The 19,113-nt window shown below is 37.3% G+C and overlaps 1 protein-coding gene across 1 annotated transcript in view; it reads left to right on the forward strand.

The window, feature by feature from the left end:
• Positions 1–18,613, forward strand: part of ddb1 (damage-specific DNA binding protein 1) — a 47,863-nt gene extending 29,250 nt beyond the window's left edge. The window contains exons 16-27 of the mRNA XM_032560583.1: positions 359–566; positions 828–923; positions 1,121–1,232; positions 2,932–3,055; positions 5,020–5,184; positions 5,712–5,806; positions 8,836–9,006; positions 10,433–10,542; positions 11,203–11,372; positions 15,302–15,404; positions 15,877–16,000; positions 18,027–18,613. Coding sequence (XP_032416474.1) covers positions 359–566; positions 828–923; positions 1,121–1,232; positions 2,932–3,055; positions 5,020–5,184; positions 5,712–5,806; positions 8,836–9,006; positions 10,433–10,542; positions 11,203–11,372; positions 15,302–15,404; positions 15,877–16,000; positions 18,027–18,110 — 1,562 coding nt within the window. The 3' untranslated portion in view covers positions 18,111–18,613. The remainder of the gene's footprint in view (positions 1–358; positions 567–827; positions 924–1,120; positions 1,233–2,931; positions 3,056–5,019; positions 5,185–5,711; positions 5,807–8,835; positions 9,007–10,432; positions 10,543–11,202; positions 11,373–15,301; positions 15,405–15,876; positions 16,001–18,026) is intronic.
• The last annotated feature ends 500 nt before the right edge of the window (positions 18,614–19,113 follow it).

Genomic DNA, 19,113 nt, shown 5'->3' on the forward strand with positions numbered 1-19,113 from the left:
ATAAAACCAAGGCAGAAACTGAAGTATGAGTGTGCATATAAATGTACTCATTAACTTTGGTTTGCTCAGATCACAGGATCACAGACATAGTATGTTAGTTAGAGGGGAGAGAAGACCAGAACATCAAAAGACAGAGCCAGGCCCTATGCTGAGTATGCTATATATGCCTTTACTGCACTCGAATTAAAAACAAGATAAAACCAGTAAAGGCAGGTGGCTCTAAACAAAGCTCAGGGCTCGCTGAGCACACAAGGACAAACATTACTGCAAATTGTTCCTAAGACCTTAACAACAACTAGAACAGCCACCTTTCCACCTAGAGTTAAATATACGCCTTGACCTCATTCTGTTTTCCCAGGGGCCCTCAGCGAGCGTAAGAAGGTCACTCTTGGCACGCAGCCCACCGTGCTGCGGACCTTCAGATCGCTGTCCACCTCAAACGTCTTCGCCTGCTCCGACCGGCCCACTGTTATCTACTCGTCCAACCACAAGCTGGTGTTTTCCAACGTAAATCTGAAGGAAGTCAATTACATGTGCCCACTCAACTCTGAGGGCTACCCAGACAGGTCAGCAGGGAAACTTTTTCGCTACAACAGTGTTTTCTCTCCTTCCTGTTTGTTTTGAATGATCTATATGAGCACTTTGTTTTAGCATACGCAGCTTTCTGCATGTGTTTTCTGGAGACTGCATTGACCTATACAGTCTGTCTGTTTGGATTTGTAGGACAGGCAACTGTTATCCTCTTTTTTTTTTTTTTTTCTTTTTTTTCTTTTCTCCCCTGTAAATGTCTATTTTTGTTGGTGCTTCTCTTTTTGTGATTTCTTTAGTCTGGCTTTGGCTAACAACAGCACACTGACCATCGGCACCATTGATGAAATACAAAAACTCCATATTCGCACAGTTCCCCTCTACGAGTCTCCAAGGTCAGTTGTCTATTCAAACAATAAGTTGGAAAAAAACCCCTCAAAATAAATGCTTAACAGCTTTTATCACAAAATATGTTCTCATTTGTAGTAGGTGTATTTTTTCAGCCTTGTTAATGGCAAAAGCTGCTCAATTTATTGTCTATTCTACTTTAGCTTATATTTATGGTAATTTCTTGTCTCCATCTCACTATCAGGCGGATCTGTTACCAGGAGGTTTCGCAATGTTTCGGGGTTCTGTCCAGCCGGGTGGAGATCCAGGATGTTAGCGGCACCACGTCTGCTGTACGACCTAGTGCAAGCACACAGGTACTGCATCATGGGACTGATTTTGCTCTCTTATATAAGCAATCCGGCTGACTAAAAACTTGAATGCACTTTACGTCTCATAATACATTTTGTTTGTTTTTTATATACGAGTTAAATACAGGTAAAATAGATTTAAAAAAATTGGTATTAATAAATATGGAGAATAAAACAGAGTACACAAAATTATTGCCAGCAATAGCTGTAGCAGAGATTATGTTCAGGAATAGCTAAATAGAGCAGTGCTGGAAAAATAGAATTTTATACAGGTAAAGAAGAAGAATATGTTAAGGTAATATCGGCTTTGCTATTGATGAACTTAGATGAGGATTTCTGTGTCAGAAATAATTTGCTGCAATAATTTTGTCAACGATTACAGCCAGAATAAAGACACAACCTTCTACTGTGGGGAAATAAAGATTACTCAAAGATCGTAACCTCAAAAAAGCCTAGCTAAGATGAGAATTGTTGGTCCTGTTGTACTTTTTTGTTGGAAAGAAGAATAAGTCAAGTTTAGTGGCTCAGTTCAGATGAAGACAGGAGCAAACACAGCTGGAGCTGCTGAAATAAACCTTCCATGGTGGGAAAAAAGCAGAGTACACAAAGGTAATGGGAGCAATAATTCTACCAATTGTTCAGGCTGGAAAAGAGACAACTTTCCTAGTCTGAAGCCCATGTTGTTAGTTCGGAATTACAGCACTATCAGAATATTATTTGGTAAACACTCCATAATGAAGGTCATGTTCATAATTATCACATAGCAGCCTCAGTGTCTGCCAAAGAACCCTTAAAAATGGCATTTAACATCATTAAGGAGAGTCAGTCAAATTGTGTTGTTTTTTTTTTGTGACAAGTTTGTCTTGGAGACAGCACTCCATCCGTGCAAATTAAAATAGGCCGAAGTTCACAGTTTGTTGTGAGAATGATTTATGAAAATAAATTTACTGTTTTGTGTATGCTAAATACTTTTCTTGATTCATCCTGAAAATACCCTTAATTATAAAGTATCATATTTTAGCTCAGTGGTTTATTCCCATTAATTAAGCATAATTTCCTATTTTTATTTGGAACAGACTTGATTTTTTATAATTAAGTTGAAAAATATGTGCATATGGTTTAGTAAATAAATCTTCCGTCTAAATGACATGCCAAATATACTTTGGCAGATGAAAAAAAAGCAAGCAGTCTGTCTAAATCTTCCTTATGTGAGAAACAGAATTGCTGTTTTTGTGCCAGGTGTACCTCAAACCATTTTTTAGTAAGAATGTAGCGCAATACGGACAGAGCCACCTATGAAAGCATTTTTCCCTAATTAAGTCAACTTTAAATATTTTAATTTAAATAATTATTTGCCAGCATTTCAAAGCAATCAGATTAGCTGGAGAGTTAATTAAAAAGTCCTCTCAGCCATGCGCATGTGCTACCTGTCCTGCTCATATCTATAGATTCTCCAAAGGGGACAGGTGTGTACTTTCATTTGTTTGTGTTTACCGCCGCCGAGCCTCTCACATCTGATGACCAGAATGATGTTTACCTGATTTTCGATGCCGCGCATCTGCTGCTGCAGATGGTGCCGACTCTGCTGTTGGCACTTCCCACGCAGACACATTGTGTATTGTGCGGTTTCTTTTTTTTTTTGTCATGTATCACATTTGTCTTTGCCCTCACTTCTCTCTCTGCATCCCGTCTCGTACGTCTACAGGCGCTCTCCAGCAGCGTGAGCTCCAGCAAACTCTTCCCCAGCAGCACTTCTCCACATGAGACCTCCTTTGGTGAGGAGGTTGAGGTTCACAGTCTGCTCGTCGTGGATCAACACACCTTTGAAGGTGAGACAGCCGAGGCTGCATTTCCATTTGAACTCTGAGCTGCTGCATCCAAGCAAATCGTCTAGTGGCTAAATGCTCTCAGCTTGGAGGAATAGTTGATCTAAACTAAATTTTCCTGATCTCATAAGGACTGTGCCGTTTTAATCAACTAAATTTTCCTTATTTAATCTCTTACATTTAAAATGCTTAGGTTATTTTTACCACTTACTACAGTTTGGTGTTGATTCTTTATTCAGTCTTTAATACCAGGAATGAAAAGTACGCATATACAGTATCTGTATGCAGTTTCTAAATTAATGATGAACACGTTTTATAGGGAAGCCAAGTGGAGGTGACTGCTTCCTGCTCCTTTCTGTTTTGCATTGCAGATTTTATTTCTGCACCAAGACTTCCTTTTAAAAGGCTGGTTGATGCCCTACCCTCATAAATTAGTGTATTTCACCTGTTAACAATATGTAAATAAGAGACTGTTTCAGCACAATGTATCTGCAGCTGACTACACTGTTGATGTGAGATGCATTCGAATGCAGAGGACATCAATTTTGATTCTTGAGCCGCTTCGTATATCTTTTACTTCAGCGTGTTATTGGCCGATCTTCATTAGAAAACAGCTATGAAGCTATTAAAACGCCTCTCAGGTGGAGAGAAGTGAAGGAGAGATTGATAAATAATATCTCAGAGAACATATTGATAAATGAAGATGCATAATAAGTAAATCAATGCACCCGACACCAAATCTTCTCTGACAGAAACTATGAGGCACATCTCTTCTGGGATCCTCAATATGGATTTAGTTAAATAAGTAGCTCTGAAGCGATTTTCCTTCTCCTGGAGTCATTTCTTTATGGCACTTTGTAGATAAACTCATCACATAAAGAGGGCAACCTGACCATATAAGAAGATAAAATTAGGTGTGCTGTAGGATTCTTTTTTTTGTGTGTGTGATGGTAAATGAACATTGACAGCTTACGGTTAATGAATAAACAGAAATCCTTCCTTTTCCATAAACATTTTGTTTGTTTTGACCTTGATTATAGTCTATAATTTAATATTTTTTGTGTTACTGACCAATTGAAAAAAAATAATTGACTGTTTCAACGGCACTTTGGCATCTTGTTGTTCACTGTGTTGGACACCAAGATTATAGCCCCTTAACATTTTCACATTTTGTTGCATCATAATCACAAACATTAATATATTTTTGAGTGGTTTTATGTGATTGAACAACACAAAGTAGTTCATAAATTTATGTTTGGTGCAAAATTATGTGATATTCAACTTATTTTCCAAATATAAATCTCTGTGGTGTGTGTTTATTAATCTCTGTTACCCTGATACCCCTAAATAAACACACAATAGCCAAAATCCTTTAAAAGTCACTGGTGTGTAGTTCTATCTTTTGAAAAGTATGTCCCCATTATTTTGCTTAACGTCCCAATTATGCACGTTGTTGGTGTGTTACATAAATGCCAATAAAATATACTTTGAGTTCTGATTCTAATGTGATTAAAAAAAATAACTTCAAGGGTTATTGGTAGGAAAGGGTGATATGGCTTTAAAATAAAATCTCTGAACTTGACATACCATTAAATGAAATCTGTTTTTCTCTTTTTTTGAATGGAGGCTTTCCAGCATTTAATGAGGTAGTTTAGCAGTTTTTATTCAAGGCTCTTGTGCAGTGACCTGTAACCAAGGACCACTCATGTTTTGCTTGTTTCGTGTTTGTTTTGTGGAATCGCATGAGCAGGTGGTCCTTCGTTTTGGCTGAGGCCACGTTTCTATTAGTATGAAAACACAAATATGTCACAATAATCCAGAAAATGCCTTTTTTGATTTTTAGTTGTCAAATATGTCACTACAGTTATTCATGACACAATATTAGTCTTTCTAAGTAGCTTCATAAAGAAGTTTCGATCTGTTCTCACACCCTGCCCTGTTTTTTCCTGTTTTTCTGTTTGTGCCAGTCCTTCATGCCCATCAGTTCCTCCCCAGCGAGTATTCTCTCAGCATTGTGTCATGTCGTCTGGGAAAAGACCCATCTGTTTACTTCATCGTCGGCACGGCCATGGTTTACCCAGAGGAGCCCGAGCCCAAGCAGGGTCGAATCATTGTCTTCCATTACACCGACGGTCAGTACCCGAGCTTCCCTTTGCTTTTTCTACGGTTTCAGCAAACAAGCCCGAATGCGCTCTTTGATTCTTCTCATCTTTTCATGTTTGTCCTCTCACCCAGATCAGCCTGCTTTGTTCTCTCCATTCTTCATCCCGTTTCATTTTCTCCTCCCTGCACTCTATATTGTATTTTAGGGAAGAACACTGTGTCCTACTGGGCTCCTGTTTCCCTTCTCACTCAATCATTTTCTTATCACTTCCTCTCAAACATTCCCCCCTCTCACCAGCATTGTTTTTTTTTATCTTTCACACACTGTTCCTGACAAAATGCGTTGCTTGTATGTCGTTTATCCTAGTCCAGCTCTTGATTTTTTACCCTCGCCTTATATTCTGAATGCAGCACTGTCTCAATTTCAAATTTTTCTCACATCTCTTTCCCAGTTGTTCTCTCTAGGACCTTGTAGGTGCTAATTTAACTCAGCGTTGCATGTGTGGCACTTTGAAAGCTCACTGAATGAACACTGACTGACTGATCTTTCCTGCAGGGAAGCTGCAAACCGTGGCTGAGAAGGAAGTGAAAGGAGCTGTCTATTCTATGGTGGAGTTCAATGGAAAACTACTGGCCAGCATAAATAGCACAGTAAGTGATGGTACAGAGCTCTCGCTAAAGTTTTTTCCTCCACATATTGTTTTAACAATATTTTAAAGTCTAAAATAGAATACAAAAATATTTTAAAGGGAAATCTAATATTTTACAGCCTAAAACTTTCTGTAAATTAGATGTCTGATGTTTTCTACGGCAGGTAACTAAGTTATCTGCTTTAAGGCTTCACTTACAAAGATAAAAATTAGTACCATCTTTGTATGATGGCTTGTCATGTGGGTTTGCAGTGTCCTTTGGACTATTTTTAGATCTAGGATGAGGTTCATTTCTTAATTTAAGAAGACTTTTCTTTAAAAGGAAAATGTCAAATGCATCTGCGGTCACTTAATGGCCACACAGAAATTGGATTCCATAAACACTTTTGCCAGGAATATCAAGTATGCAAGGAGGTGAACAAAACATTTATCAAGGCTGTGCCTTACATTTCATTACAAAATACCAGAAGTTGCTTTAAATCAAAACCCACTTTGCTTCTGCTGCATCTTGTTGTTTTTTTTCTCATCTCTTAGCCAGATTAAGAGTGTTTGACTGCAGCTGCGATCTGGTTGTATATGAACATTAATGTTTTGACAGCTAGAGCTGTTTATCTAAACACTGCCAGAATTTTTTTGTGTTTTCATTTAACAATTTCTTCTCCAAAATTGATCATTTTCCACCCAGGGTGAAATACAGCAAAATATAACACTGGTGTCCTAATTTGTTATGTTCCCAGCTACTGCGCTCAGAAAACATTTGTCCTCCTGCTCACTAGATAAATCGCCATACAAGTCTTCACTTTATGAACGCAGTTGGAGCTGGGAATGTTACTGCCACAATGTCTTGAAAGGACATAAGTTGATGCCTGAAGTTGTTTCCAAAAGCAAATATCACTTTTCAATGATTTTGTCTTAGTTTTCTGCCTTTGTTCATTCACATTTCTCACTGTTATCTTAGTAGAAATAAAAAGAACTACTGTCAGCTTTGAGCCTGAACACAATTGAAAATGAAAAGTTGTAAATATTTTGTGCTTTTTAAGTTTCTCTTAAATCTTTTGTCTAATTTTAGCTCAATCTGGAGCTCCAGAGTGAACCATCTGGTTCTATCTTTGAAACTGTCTACAAACTTCCACCTAAATTGTCTTAAATGTTCATTGACCTGTTGTAGAGGTTATAAAGCTTAACATTTTACATCCTATTATTTTTGACCTAATTAAGATAAAAAAAAATAGAAAAAAAAGTTGCATCAACAAACTATTTGCTGTGTTCCTTCTGCTGTGCGTTTGTGGGTTCAGCTCCAGGTGACCTGTTTCTTTTCTCCTAGATTTATTTTAAGAGGCACATGATCTCTCAAAGCAGAAAAGCACTGTTCTATTTATTATATTTTGCCATGTCTAAATAAATCCATCCCATGTGTATTGGAGTGAAATCACCTGACATAGTGTGAAACAAATTGTCTTCCCCTGCTGCCCCATAATACCACACTCATCCATGATCAGCTACAGATAGATTAAAGGGATTAAAAACATGAAAGGGAGCTTTATCTGGAGATATCAAGAATACAATTGTCATGGATTTCACATTTCTGGAGCTCAAAGTCTCTCACTTCCAACTGCTTTTCTTTCCTACTCTGCCTTTGCTGAACATGTGAAAGAAACTGTTTTACCGAATTAGCTGTCCATAAATACACTTATTGTCCACTTAAAGAGAAATAAATAAGTGGATTCTGGTCTCCACAGTTTTGTATTTTAGTTTGGTGACTATTGAATTTGAAACATAGAACATAAATGGATCATGGAAGAATAAATAAGTTGCTTAAAAGGTTTGAGAGTTTTGAGGCTTACGTACAAACACTCATGAATTCTCATACGTCTTAATTTTAATTGTCTGATAAAGGGGAAAAAAAACCTCAATGTTTCAGTCTGTCACTTGAATCTCCTCCCAGATGTTTACAGCACAAGAAAGACCTACCAAAAAAAACCACAAACTATGTAATGAGGTTGGAGAAGTAAATGTTTCAATTTTGGTTTCGGGGATTAGAAGACAATCAAAGAATACTGTTAAAAATGACGAGTTTATAAAAAATGACAGAATATTGTGCTTTAATTGAAGCCTGGTTAATTTATCCAATGACTTTTTCATTCTATTCTCCACAAAATATAGATTACACTCCCCTTTTATTTATTTATTTTTTCTTTCTGTTTTTTCATATGTGGATGAGCACTAATGGTTTAAGACTTTATTATGCTTATTGTTTAATATTTATATTGTTTTTGTTTGGTATTTCATCTCTTTTTGGCTCACTGCACATAGTGTGAGCCTCTCAATCAAGGATTCCTCTCAAATTATGCTTAACTAGTGTCTAATTGGCCCCTACATCACAACTTAAGCATTGCTATACACAACACTTTGCCTTGAGGGACATTTTAATACTCAAGCACAGCATCTATTGTGCTGTAATAAAACTAAAAGCGACTAAAACAGCAAAAGTAAATATCTAAAAGATCAGTTGTTTGTATTTGCAAATATAATTAAAGCATTTTTTATTGCCATTATAGTAACTAAATCTTGGTGTATTTTTTTACACCAGTGAATAATAAACTAAATATTTGCCATTCCTAGTTCCAAAATGTATTTTTCAATTTCTAAAATTATTGGTCATGAACTTTTTTAAGGAAACATGGTGGTTTTCACAATAGTCATATATGATGGGCACAGTTATGATGTTACCTTTTGCTTGATCTAATTTATTAAGAATTGCATTTAATATGAAAATGACAGTTGGTGTCATAAAACGAACAGTAATGCAGTGAAAACACTTAGTTCAGACACACCCCTGGCTCTCCCATCAATTTCTGACACAGCATGACATGTTCATTAACTAGTAAAAGTTCATTTATAAAGCAGACATTGACCTCAGATTCAGACACATTAATCAGTGTGAAACTGAAATATACATAAAGTTAATAGTATCCTACAAGAATAACTACTACAATAACGGTTAAAATGAGATCTGCCTTTCTTTTTCAGGTTCGTCTGTACGAGTGGACGGCCGAGAAGGAGCTGAGGACCGAGTGCAACCACTATAACAACATCATGGCACTATACCTGAAGACCAAAGGGGATTTCATCCTGGTGGGAGACCTGATGAGGTCTGTCCTGCTGCTGGCGTACAAACCCATGGAGGGCAACTTTGAAGAGGTGAGATGTGAGGAGAAAATGCTCGAAGACTTGGAAAAGGTGGGGAAATTGAAGACTGCGTGTTGCTGCTTTGATACAAAATCACAAAGCAGTTTTCACTTTCAACCCATAGCGCTTTATTGTATGAACTAAGTTCTGCTCCGGTGTAGATTTCTTACCTTAACTCTTAATTTTTGGTGTGCAAATTATCTGAGTAAAACATTTTAATTAGTTTTTTTTATTCCACATTGTCAATTGACTCTTTTGCACCTTTTCTGCAAAATTGGGAAACAAATCATTAGAAACTAACTAAAGTTGTCAGTTTACAATTGAGCTTTTGTACAAATCAAACAAACTGGACACATTACAAACTCATTAGGGAGAACGATGAAAGAGCGTTCTGTCTCCTCAGATATCGTGTGTCCATCACAGGCTTCCTGCGCAATTATAGAGCAGGTCTTTGCTTAAAATCTATTGATTATGTGTCAGATTTCCTCTCTTCAGTATTAAAGGAGTTCATTATAATTTGCACATAGAAAGCAACAGTTTTGCCTGGCTATATTTTTTATTTAATTGATTGGCTCTCCTAAAAAAAAAAACGCAATATAAAAACAGAAATAGAAATTAGGGTTGTAACTGATGATTTTAGTAATCAACTAATTTATCAATTATTCTGACGATTAATTGATTAATCGCACATTCTGTACATTTTTTTATGAATTACTTAATCCTTTTTTGTGGAATATTAAAAGATGCAAATAAATAAATTATTCAATACCTTCCTGAAATATGAAAATAAGCGATTTTTTTTTTTGTGCCTATAATGCAATAACATAACATTCCTTTAGTGTATGGTTGATCATTTGTAGCAAAGGAAACATCTGCAGCTAAAAACCAACTATTAAAAAAGCTCAGCCCTTTCTGCTTGACTTGATATCAGTACAGTGTAGGGCTAATCTGCTGACTATTTTTTTAGAATAATTGCTAAATATGGAGGGAAACAAGGTGCTTAATAGGATGTTTTTATCACTATTATTATTAAAGAATTTGGAGCTAAAACTATGCCACTTGATGGATTCTGAGTAGAACATGCTTACAAACATGTTTTGTACAGTTTTGGCTTAAGTACTGCTCTGACTTTGTTCTTTCATCAAAATTGCCTTTTTGAGTCTTTATAATCCAGTTGTCAATTAACTGATTTCTAAATTAGTTGACAATTATTTCAATAATCAATTCAGCGCAATTAATCAGATTAATTGTTTCAGCCCTAATAGACATAAAAGCAAATTCTAGTATAAATCAGAAGTCAAAAGTTAACAATCAGCAACAATTAGGGGTTTTGATGAGAGAGTTTACTCTTGTTTAGCATTGGCTTATCTTTGCTTAAAAGGTATATTTCTTAAGACAAACCTGCATGTTTATGTCTTTATTCATATATTTTCCACAGATTGCCCGTGATTTTAATCCAAACTGGATGAGTGCCGTGGAAATTCTAGACGATGACAACTTCCTGGGAGCAGAGAACGCCTTTAACTTGTTCGTCTGCCAAAAAGATAGGTGAGAACGGCAAAGCCTCTCCCTGCATGTAGTTCAATGATCATTTTCTTATCATCATTATATTCCACCATAGCTGCTCTTGCAGATCAGAAATGCCCCTAAATCGTCTTTGCCCAATACCTTCTCGCTGAGACTGATGCTGTCATTAGGATGCTGTTCCTTTCACACACACAGTCCCATGATAGCTTTTAGGCCAACATCATTGGTATGAACTGCAGCATTGTCCTTGCATTAGTACTGGAAATTATGATTCATCTTGCAGCCAAGCTTTTAGCCACTCTCTTGCTTTTTCCCTCTGTTGCAATTTCACTGAATGTTGACGTTAAGGAAAAGGAAGAAAGATGAGGTCTGAAGGATCTTGTGTTACGTCCATGCCTTCACTCATTATCCATCTAATATGTCAGAGTGGACCTCTCAATGCTTTTGACCTTTATTTGTGCAGCACGTCTCTGTTACTGTTGCTCTTTTCACTGTTTCTCAGACTTTTAGCCATTACCTCTCTATCATGTGCTGACCTTTTCCAACACTTCTCATGTCTCTGCCCGTCTTGTTTTCCTTTTGATTGATCGATGGTTTGACCCCCAACAAGTTCCAGTCATGACCTTGACATTATTGTGTCTTTTTGTTCGTTCTCTCTCCGTTTGTCCTTGCCACACTCAGTGCGGCCACCACCGACGAGGAGCGCCAGCATCTTCAGGAGGTCGGGGTCTTTCACCTAGGCGAGTTTGTAAATGTCTTTTGCCATGGCTCACTGGTGCTACAAAACCTGGGGGAGAGCTCCACACCCACCCAGGGATCCGTACTCTTTGGCACCGTTAACGGCATGATCGGTAAGCGCCTTAATCTGAACAAACCCTTTTTTTTTTTTTTCTTTTTCTAGGATGTTTTAAAAATATTCAAGCATTTTCTTTCTTGCTGAGAGCACCCTGTTAGCATGTTTAATGGTTTTTGCAAGCATCTAATTTCAGGACTTTAATCACAATTTTTACACTAGATCAGAGGCATGCAACCACTGACATTAGGCTGCTTGCATGCAGCTCTTTGGCCTGTTTGTAGCGACTCATTCTTGTTTTGGTCTGAAGAGTATTCATTAAGAATTGTCCAAATCAAATGCAGAGATCTATTGTAAATCCATAGATTTTTCACAAAATGTATATTGTATATTATAGAAGATCGTAACAGTATTTAACAAGTAAAATATATCCCAGAACTGTGTAGCATAGTACAATGCAGTGTGCCATTAAATAATATAGTGCTATATGATATAGTACAGTTAAATTGTGCAGGGGAGAGTGTAGTATGTTGCAGTATGGCACAGTATAGTATTGCTAGTACAGCTGAACATAATGTGGTATAATGTTGCAGAGTATAGTAGTTTATAATATGTAGCACAATACTGTATTGGCCAAAACTATAAGTGAAATAATGAAGCATGCCATAGTATTGTAGTACAGTAGTACTGCATATGACATTATACCATGTCATGACATAGATTAGTTTATTTTTGATCATTCCAAAGAAACCATAAGCAATAAAATATAAGTTTTCTTTATATTAAAAAGGGTTCATATTCCCCTCATGAACTTTCATCATAAGGAAAAGGAAAGTGCTTTACGACTCGAGATGGTTTTTATTTGGTGGCACAGGACATAAAAATGTCTCTCTGCATTGTAATGATAACTCTCCCTTACACTAAGATCCTTTTGGTTCCGGGTCCAGCTTGGGTCATAAATTTGAGCCATATCAACTCCAGTTCCTTATTTTGTTTCCGTGCATGGAATAGCTGTTTTTCCCAGCATTGTTTAGGTCAATGAAAGATTTCCCAAACAAACGTTTAAATTTGTTTTCCCTCTGCCAGTGGTGTCTCCACATACAAGCAGCTATCGATTTTATGCTGTGACATTCACTGTTGAGACTTCAGCTCACTCCTGTCTTGATTCAGTGGATATGAGCAGGATTTAGTTTGCAGAGCCGTAAACTCCCCGGCTTTATTTCTTTCCTAAGACTCTGCCCGTGCTGCTCAGGATGAATCCCAAACATTGCTGAACTTTATTTGCTTCTGCTGGCAGATATTTTTCATTTTCTGGCAGCAGAAAACCTATTCACAATCTTTTAGAAGCCAGTGTTTAGGTCTTGAAATCTAACAATAAAATCCAACTCTTAACATACTTTGTGAATAAATGGAATTAATTTGCCTTAGGCTGCAGAGAGGTATCAACACTAATTGGATACACAAAGATCCCTCAAATCCTTTTCCTTCAAGCAAGCAATGACGTAAAACTTTCATCACTGTCAGTTGACACGTTTTCACCTCTCATTACTTGGATTGAAACCAGTAACTTTCAGCCTGGCAGTGATGACGGGGAGATGAAAAACAGGGAGTGCTCGTCATTTGGACACAGCAGCACTCCCACAGCACCAAAACACAGCACATTATTTCACCTCTGCACCTCCTGTGATTCTCTAAAAAGTCTCAGAGGAAAGTTTCACAGGAAATGAAAACCACTGTCGCCCTTCCCTGTGAGAACTTTTTCTCTCTAACCCTCAAACTAAAATGAGCTTTAGCGTGTAATGAAGATAAAACGCCACTGCTGGTCTTATCGCTCGGCGAGATGCTGTGATGTATGATATGTTTCTTAGAGAAAGCTGCAAGGCGATGGGATTATTTCCCCTAAAAGAGAATAACAGCCAATATGCATCCAAACTTTTCAAAGACAATTTTTTTGTATAAACTCCGATATGGCAGTCTAAAGATGATCACAATCAGAGATTGCGTGTTGACTCAGAAATTCATTCTCATGCCAAATTATTTGATCGTATCTTTAAAAAATCTATCATAAATGTATTTTTATGTCTTCAAAACAACAGAGAAAATTCAAATAACTTGGCGGATCATGTTGTTTTCTGAATTTTTGCATTCAGTTTACAGTCATTTTTTTCACAGACAGGATGTCTTTTTAAATCCTCTTATTTAGTCACTAACTGGTTCAGACAAAAAAGATGGCAAACAAATAATGTGGATACATTAAGTTTCTGCTCACTTGAACTGCGTTGAACTTCCAGGCAAGCAAGACATTCATGTTTCCATCCACTGCTGAGATGCTGACAGATAAACAGCTGTCAGGGTTACCCCCCCTTCGCGTGTCATTAGGCAGTTTAATACCAGTGTAATTATGGGAGCATCAAAGCCTCAAATGAACTGGGGTTGTGTGGAAATATCTTGTCTTCTCAAACAGATCCCCAGGTTTTGTTTCCAATTTTTTCACTTAATGTACATCTGAAAGTATTACCACCAGTTTAAAGCTCTTAAGAAATTGTATCCTAACGTTACTGTTCTTTTGTCTATAATTAATAGCCCTGATTTTAGAAGGCTGAAAAAAACAAGAACAGTAAAATTACAAAAATTTAGTTCCAACATAGATATTTGACAAATAAGTGATATGTGTATTGAATAGGATTTGGCCTTTAAAACCCCAGCTGTTAAATAATAATTAGTTTAATTTGTTATAATTGTTGCTTTGTCGTTTTCCTAAACCCCGCTCATGGTGTCATGTAGAAAAACAAACTCTGCAGCTTAACAGCTACTTGCTAGTGTTTGCAATCAGTTGATAAACCTTATTTAATGGAAATTTTGTTTAAAAAATCCAACTTTTTAAAATAATTTTAAAAATGTGCTCAAAAGCAAAAAAAAAAAAAAAAAAAGCATTTATAGTTACTCTCACCTACGCTTGATGCAAGTACAATTGAATATTTTTTTTAACGACATTGATCCAGTTTGGTAAAGATAAAATGTCTATTGGTAAGGTTTTGTTCAAAAAACATTTACCAGGTAGATCTTTAAAGTTTATAATGGAAATCGAGGTGAGTGCATTTCTAAAACTTATGAGGGACACTTGCACAAGCCTTAAAGCTTCATTATGTAACTTTTTCGAAATTGTTTTTTATATATATATTTTTAAACTGTCACTGCTCTAACAGTACAATAGATAATCTATTAAAAATCTAGTTCCTTCAGCTCCTCCGAGTGGTCTTATAGCCATCTGCAGAAATGCACCGTTCCTGATCAAAAACAATTAATCAGAGCCAGGAGGCGTGTCTTAGTGCTGTCAATCAAACTCGTATCCGTGCTGCAGCTGTGCTAATGGCGGAGAAATGACTAGCAGAGAGAAAGGGATGAAGGTGTGAGCAGCTTGTACATGAGTATGATTGACAGTGCTAAGACCCTCCTCCTGTCTCTGATTGGTTGTTTCTGACAGGGAGTGGTTTAGTTTTGCAGATGGCACCACAGAGAGGTGTCAGAGGAGCTTGTTTTTCACTATTTATTTGTCTCGTACTCTCACAACATGGTAACCGTTTTAACAAATTTATAAAAAAAAAAAGAAAACAGCATATTTTTCACAAAAGCTACCTACTGCAGCTTTAAAACTGTTAATGAATGTGGGTGAAGTGGTGGCGCAGGGGCAAAGCACGACCACATATTGAGGGTTTAGTCCTCGTGGCGGTGGTCGCTAGTCGTTGGTTTGATTCCCGGCCTGGTGACGCTAACCGCATGTCTTCCCCCTCTCTCATTACCCCGTTTCCTGTTGAACTACTTTCAAATAAAGGCCACTAGAGCCAACAAAACCTTAAAAAAAAAAAAAAAAACTGTTAATGAATGCAGACATGACATTTCTCTCTTCCCCTTGGCTGATGACAGAGTATGAGGTGAACAGCTCTTTCACACCTTTATAAAGGATTATCTGTGTGCTTTTTTTTTTAGGTCTGGTAACGTCTCTGTCCGAGGGCTGGTACAGCCTCCTGCTTGACCTACAGAACCGCCTCACCAAAGTCATCAAAAGCGTGGGCAAGATCGAGCACAGCTTATATCCTTTCCTGAACTCCTGTGTACAGTAGCCATCTGTGACCACAGATCAGGTGACCTGGACTGGCCGGGGTTGCTCTGGTGACGGCCCTGAAAAAGAACAACAAAGCAATAATGATGTTTTTATCTGACTTTACAATCAATTGATACATTTTTAATGCTCAAATAATTAGTTTCCATTCTACAGCATAAAAAAAATCTTTTTTTAGAGAAAATTTACTCTGCTACCCTGTGGTTTTATTTAATCATTGTTTTATTTAATACTCAAAGGCCCTCTGCTCACTCTTTGTTTATAAAATATGGGCCTCAAGAGGGCCTCTATGATTATCATCTATCTGGTGCTTTGAACACGTTATCATCTGTTGGATATTTATTAAATCTGCCTGAGGTAAAGTTAGCATGGTCACACCCAAAGGCCTGACCTCGGGCTGAAACGGCTGCCTGGTAATGATTTATCCTTAACCAAGTGACACCTGGAGGTCTTTCCACACGGAGCGCAAGACGGAGCAGGGCACAGGCTTCATCGACGGGGACCTGATTGAAAGCTTCCTGGATCTCAGTCGGGCAAAGATGCAGGAGGTCGTCAGCACTCTACTGGTGGGCGCAGTTTCTTCTCTTTCAATTCAAATCACCTGCACTACACATCATGTTTCTAACATGTACATTTGCTTTTTACTTTTCAAATGTTCTTTGGTTTGTTTGTTCGTTTGGTCGGCGGAAAGCCAATTAAGAACATTCCAGCAATAATCAAGCTTAGTTCTATAAAATTGTATTCAATGTTTAAAAAGTTTCTTGGGGATAAACTTCCCGTCCCCTGTTTATAGCGATATAATTTTTATCAGGGGATATTTATCTCCCAAGGGTATTTATTTATCTGTCTGTCAAGCTGACTGACAGTCAATCACCCACAAAGAGGATTATTTTTTTGCTTGGATGTTTTTCTTTTTTTCTGTCTCTGTGTATGTGTGCTTTTTTCTCTTAAACTGTCTGGGGGAAGATTTGACTGTTGAGTCTCACTTTAGTGGTAAAGACCTCCAGTCATTTTGGCCTCAGCTATCCTTCCCTGATATGTGACATGCTGAAGTGGACACTGCTGTCTGGACACTGGCATTCACAAACCAAATTGTTTTGTTTACACACTACTAAACCCAAAGCCACAGAGAAGAAACAATTTAGATCAAATTTAGGAAATGGATCGCCATTTATTTCCTTTTCTTGAAGTCTGCTCCCTGAAGCTTCTGTATCTCTCCTGGTTCCTTCTCTTATCTTGAAAGGGGAAGAAAATTGGAATTGTTGCCAGTGGATGAGTTAGCTTGGCTTTTAAAAACATAGTTCTTAAATTTGTCGATTATAACTTAAAGAGTTGCAATAAAACCTTTTTTTAAATTGACCCACAAGTTGGTAAATACAGGAGAACTTTTGTATGAATCAGAAATCAGAGCAGAAATTACAAAACAAAATATTTCAAATTATTTACAAACTTACAAGTTGGAAGTTTGTAATGTCTGGACAGTTCTTTTAATGTCCCATTTCAGTCAGTCGGTGGGGGTCTTTACTTTAGCTGGGCCACTGCAACACCCTGTTTGAAACATTGCCCTGGTTTATGTCCTAATTTACCAAAACTGTTGCTACTAGTTAGCCTCATGTTGGATTTTACAATATTTGGGCATGTGGTCAGCAGATGTTTTGCCACATAATAGAGTGACATAAGTCCATGATCATCATGGTTCTGGTTCCATTTCTAATTATTATTATGAAAGGTTCTGCAGGCATATTGTTTTTGAGAAAGAGAAGGCTTCCTTCTGCTGAATTTTGTGGAACATCCACACAATTGATAGCTCCTGCTTTTATTGAGGCAGTAAGTAAATCTTGTTCATTTGACTAGTAAGACTTGGCTTCTACCTTTCTTTTTTAAATCCAGGATGCACCATTTTTGCTCTCTATTTGAACCTTAAAGGACCTATTTAAATTATTTTGCCTTAAAAATATCTGTTAAGTTTTCTTGTGAAGAACAGCTGATAATAGCAATAAAATGTTAGTTTTTTCCTCCCACAAAATTAAAGTGGAACATTGCTTTAAACACAGCTGCAGTAGCTAATTTGCATCACAGAGAAACTGAATATATGCATATTTTAAGTATTTATGTTTTAGTTTAACTGCAATTGTGTAAAATCTGGAGTGAAATCTCTTTATTTTCATGGTGAAGTTAACAGACAGAAATCCAGATTGACATCAGTTTACAGCTATAAGGAGGTTACATTTAAATGGAGCAGACTTCGAATAGTTTTTTTAGTTTTTTTAAATCATCAAGACTCCTCAGTTCTTAAATTATAAATGGTTCCTGTCTGTGTAAAAGTCTTTGTATTTACCTTTTGGTGCGATTAATAAAAAATAAACCAGAGGGAAAAAGCTGCAGTCTGTTGTCTGTGTGGGCAACATAAAAGATTCCCAGCGTTTAGGTTTTTCACTTCAAAACATCAGAAATAAAGCTCTAAAAACAATGGAAAGGAGCATAACATTTCATTTAAGTGAAATATTTTTGGACGTAGTCGGTTGCTGCTCGTGCATCTACTCGTAAGCGGGGACTCGTCTCAGCTCACCGCTCGTTGTCTTTCATTTTCAGATCGATGATGGCAGCGGCATGAAGCGTGAAGCCACGGTGGATGAGGTGATTAAGATCGTAGAGGAGCTGACGAGGATCCACTAGCTCCCTTCACCATTCTGAGGGAGTGGGGGCTAAAACGCTTTGGGCTTTACAGATGTGTAAATAATTATAAACAGTGTGTGTGAGTGTTTTGACCTTTCGGTGAGCTGTCGGCTGTTCAGAACCTGAAGGGTGCTACGTGACGAGTGTGGGGCTCTTCAGGTGAAATGCTTACTGGCCAAAGTGACGACCTTGGTCTGAGTGAGTTTGAACGTGTGTGTGTGTTGGCGTGTGTGTGCGTGTGGGTGTGTGATGGGATGTAGCTATAAAAAGGAACAACCTGAAGCTTTCCTCGACACATCCATGCTCCCAGATAATTGTGGCAGTTTCTGATAGGTTAAAGATTTCTCAATCCTCTTCACCTCACATTATTGGCTGTTTGCTATTGAAGTCTGAAATAAACACACTGTATAAGAAATAAAATGAGGAAATTGATAGATTTTTAGCTATTTTGTCTTTGTGATGTTTTCTTTGTTTATTCTAATAAACCTTGCTTTAGTATTGTTCTGTGTCTCGGTCTTTGATCTGTTCTAGATTAATCATCATTGTTTGCTGTGTTTTATCAGACCACAGACACTTCTGAATTAATTTCCAAAATTATTAGTCGCTGTATTTAAGGTTATTGAAATGTCTCCTATAAAATTAATATAATATTGCTTATAGACAGAATCAAATATTTTATGATCAGCTAAATAAAGATTTCAAACATACAGTTCAAATCAAAGGTTTACATTCAAATATTTGGCCCTGAATTTTGGGCTAATAAAATAAATATTAGCAGGTCCAATCAACAAGCCAAATGAAATCAGTAAGCCTTTTGTGTGATTCAGGCTTAATATTCGAAGAAAAGTTTATGACTTATGACAAAAATTGAGTGGTTTGTTAAAAATATGAGGAAAGTTGCCAACAGTCTGGGTGAAGCTTTCAAACCTAAAATCACTGCTCCAGCCGTTGAGCCCTGTTTTGTTGCCAGTAGTTCTGGTATGTTGGACAGACTGACCCCCAG

Source organism: Xiphophorus hellerii, chromosome 4 (assembly GCF_003331165.1).
Source record: "Xiphophorus hellerii strain 12219 chromosome 4, Xiphophorus_hellerii-4.1, whole genome shotgun sequence".
Lineage (NCBI taxonomy): Eukaryota > Metazoa > Chordata > Actinopteri > Cyprinodontiformes > Poeciliidae > Xiphophorus > Xiphophorus hellerii.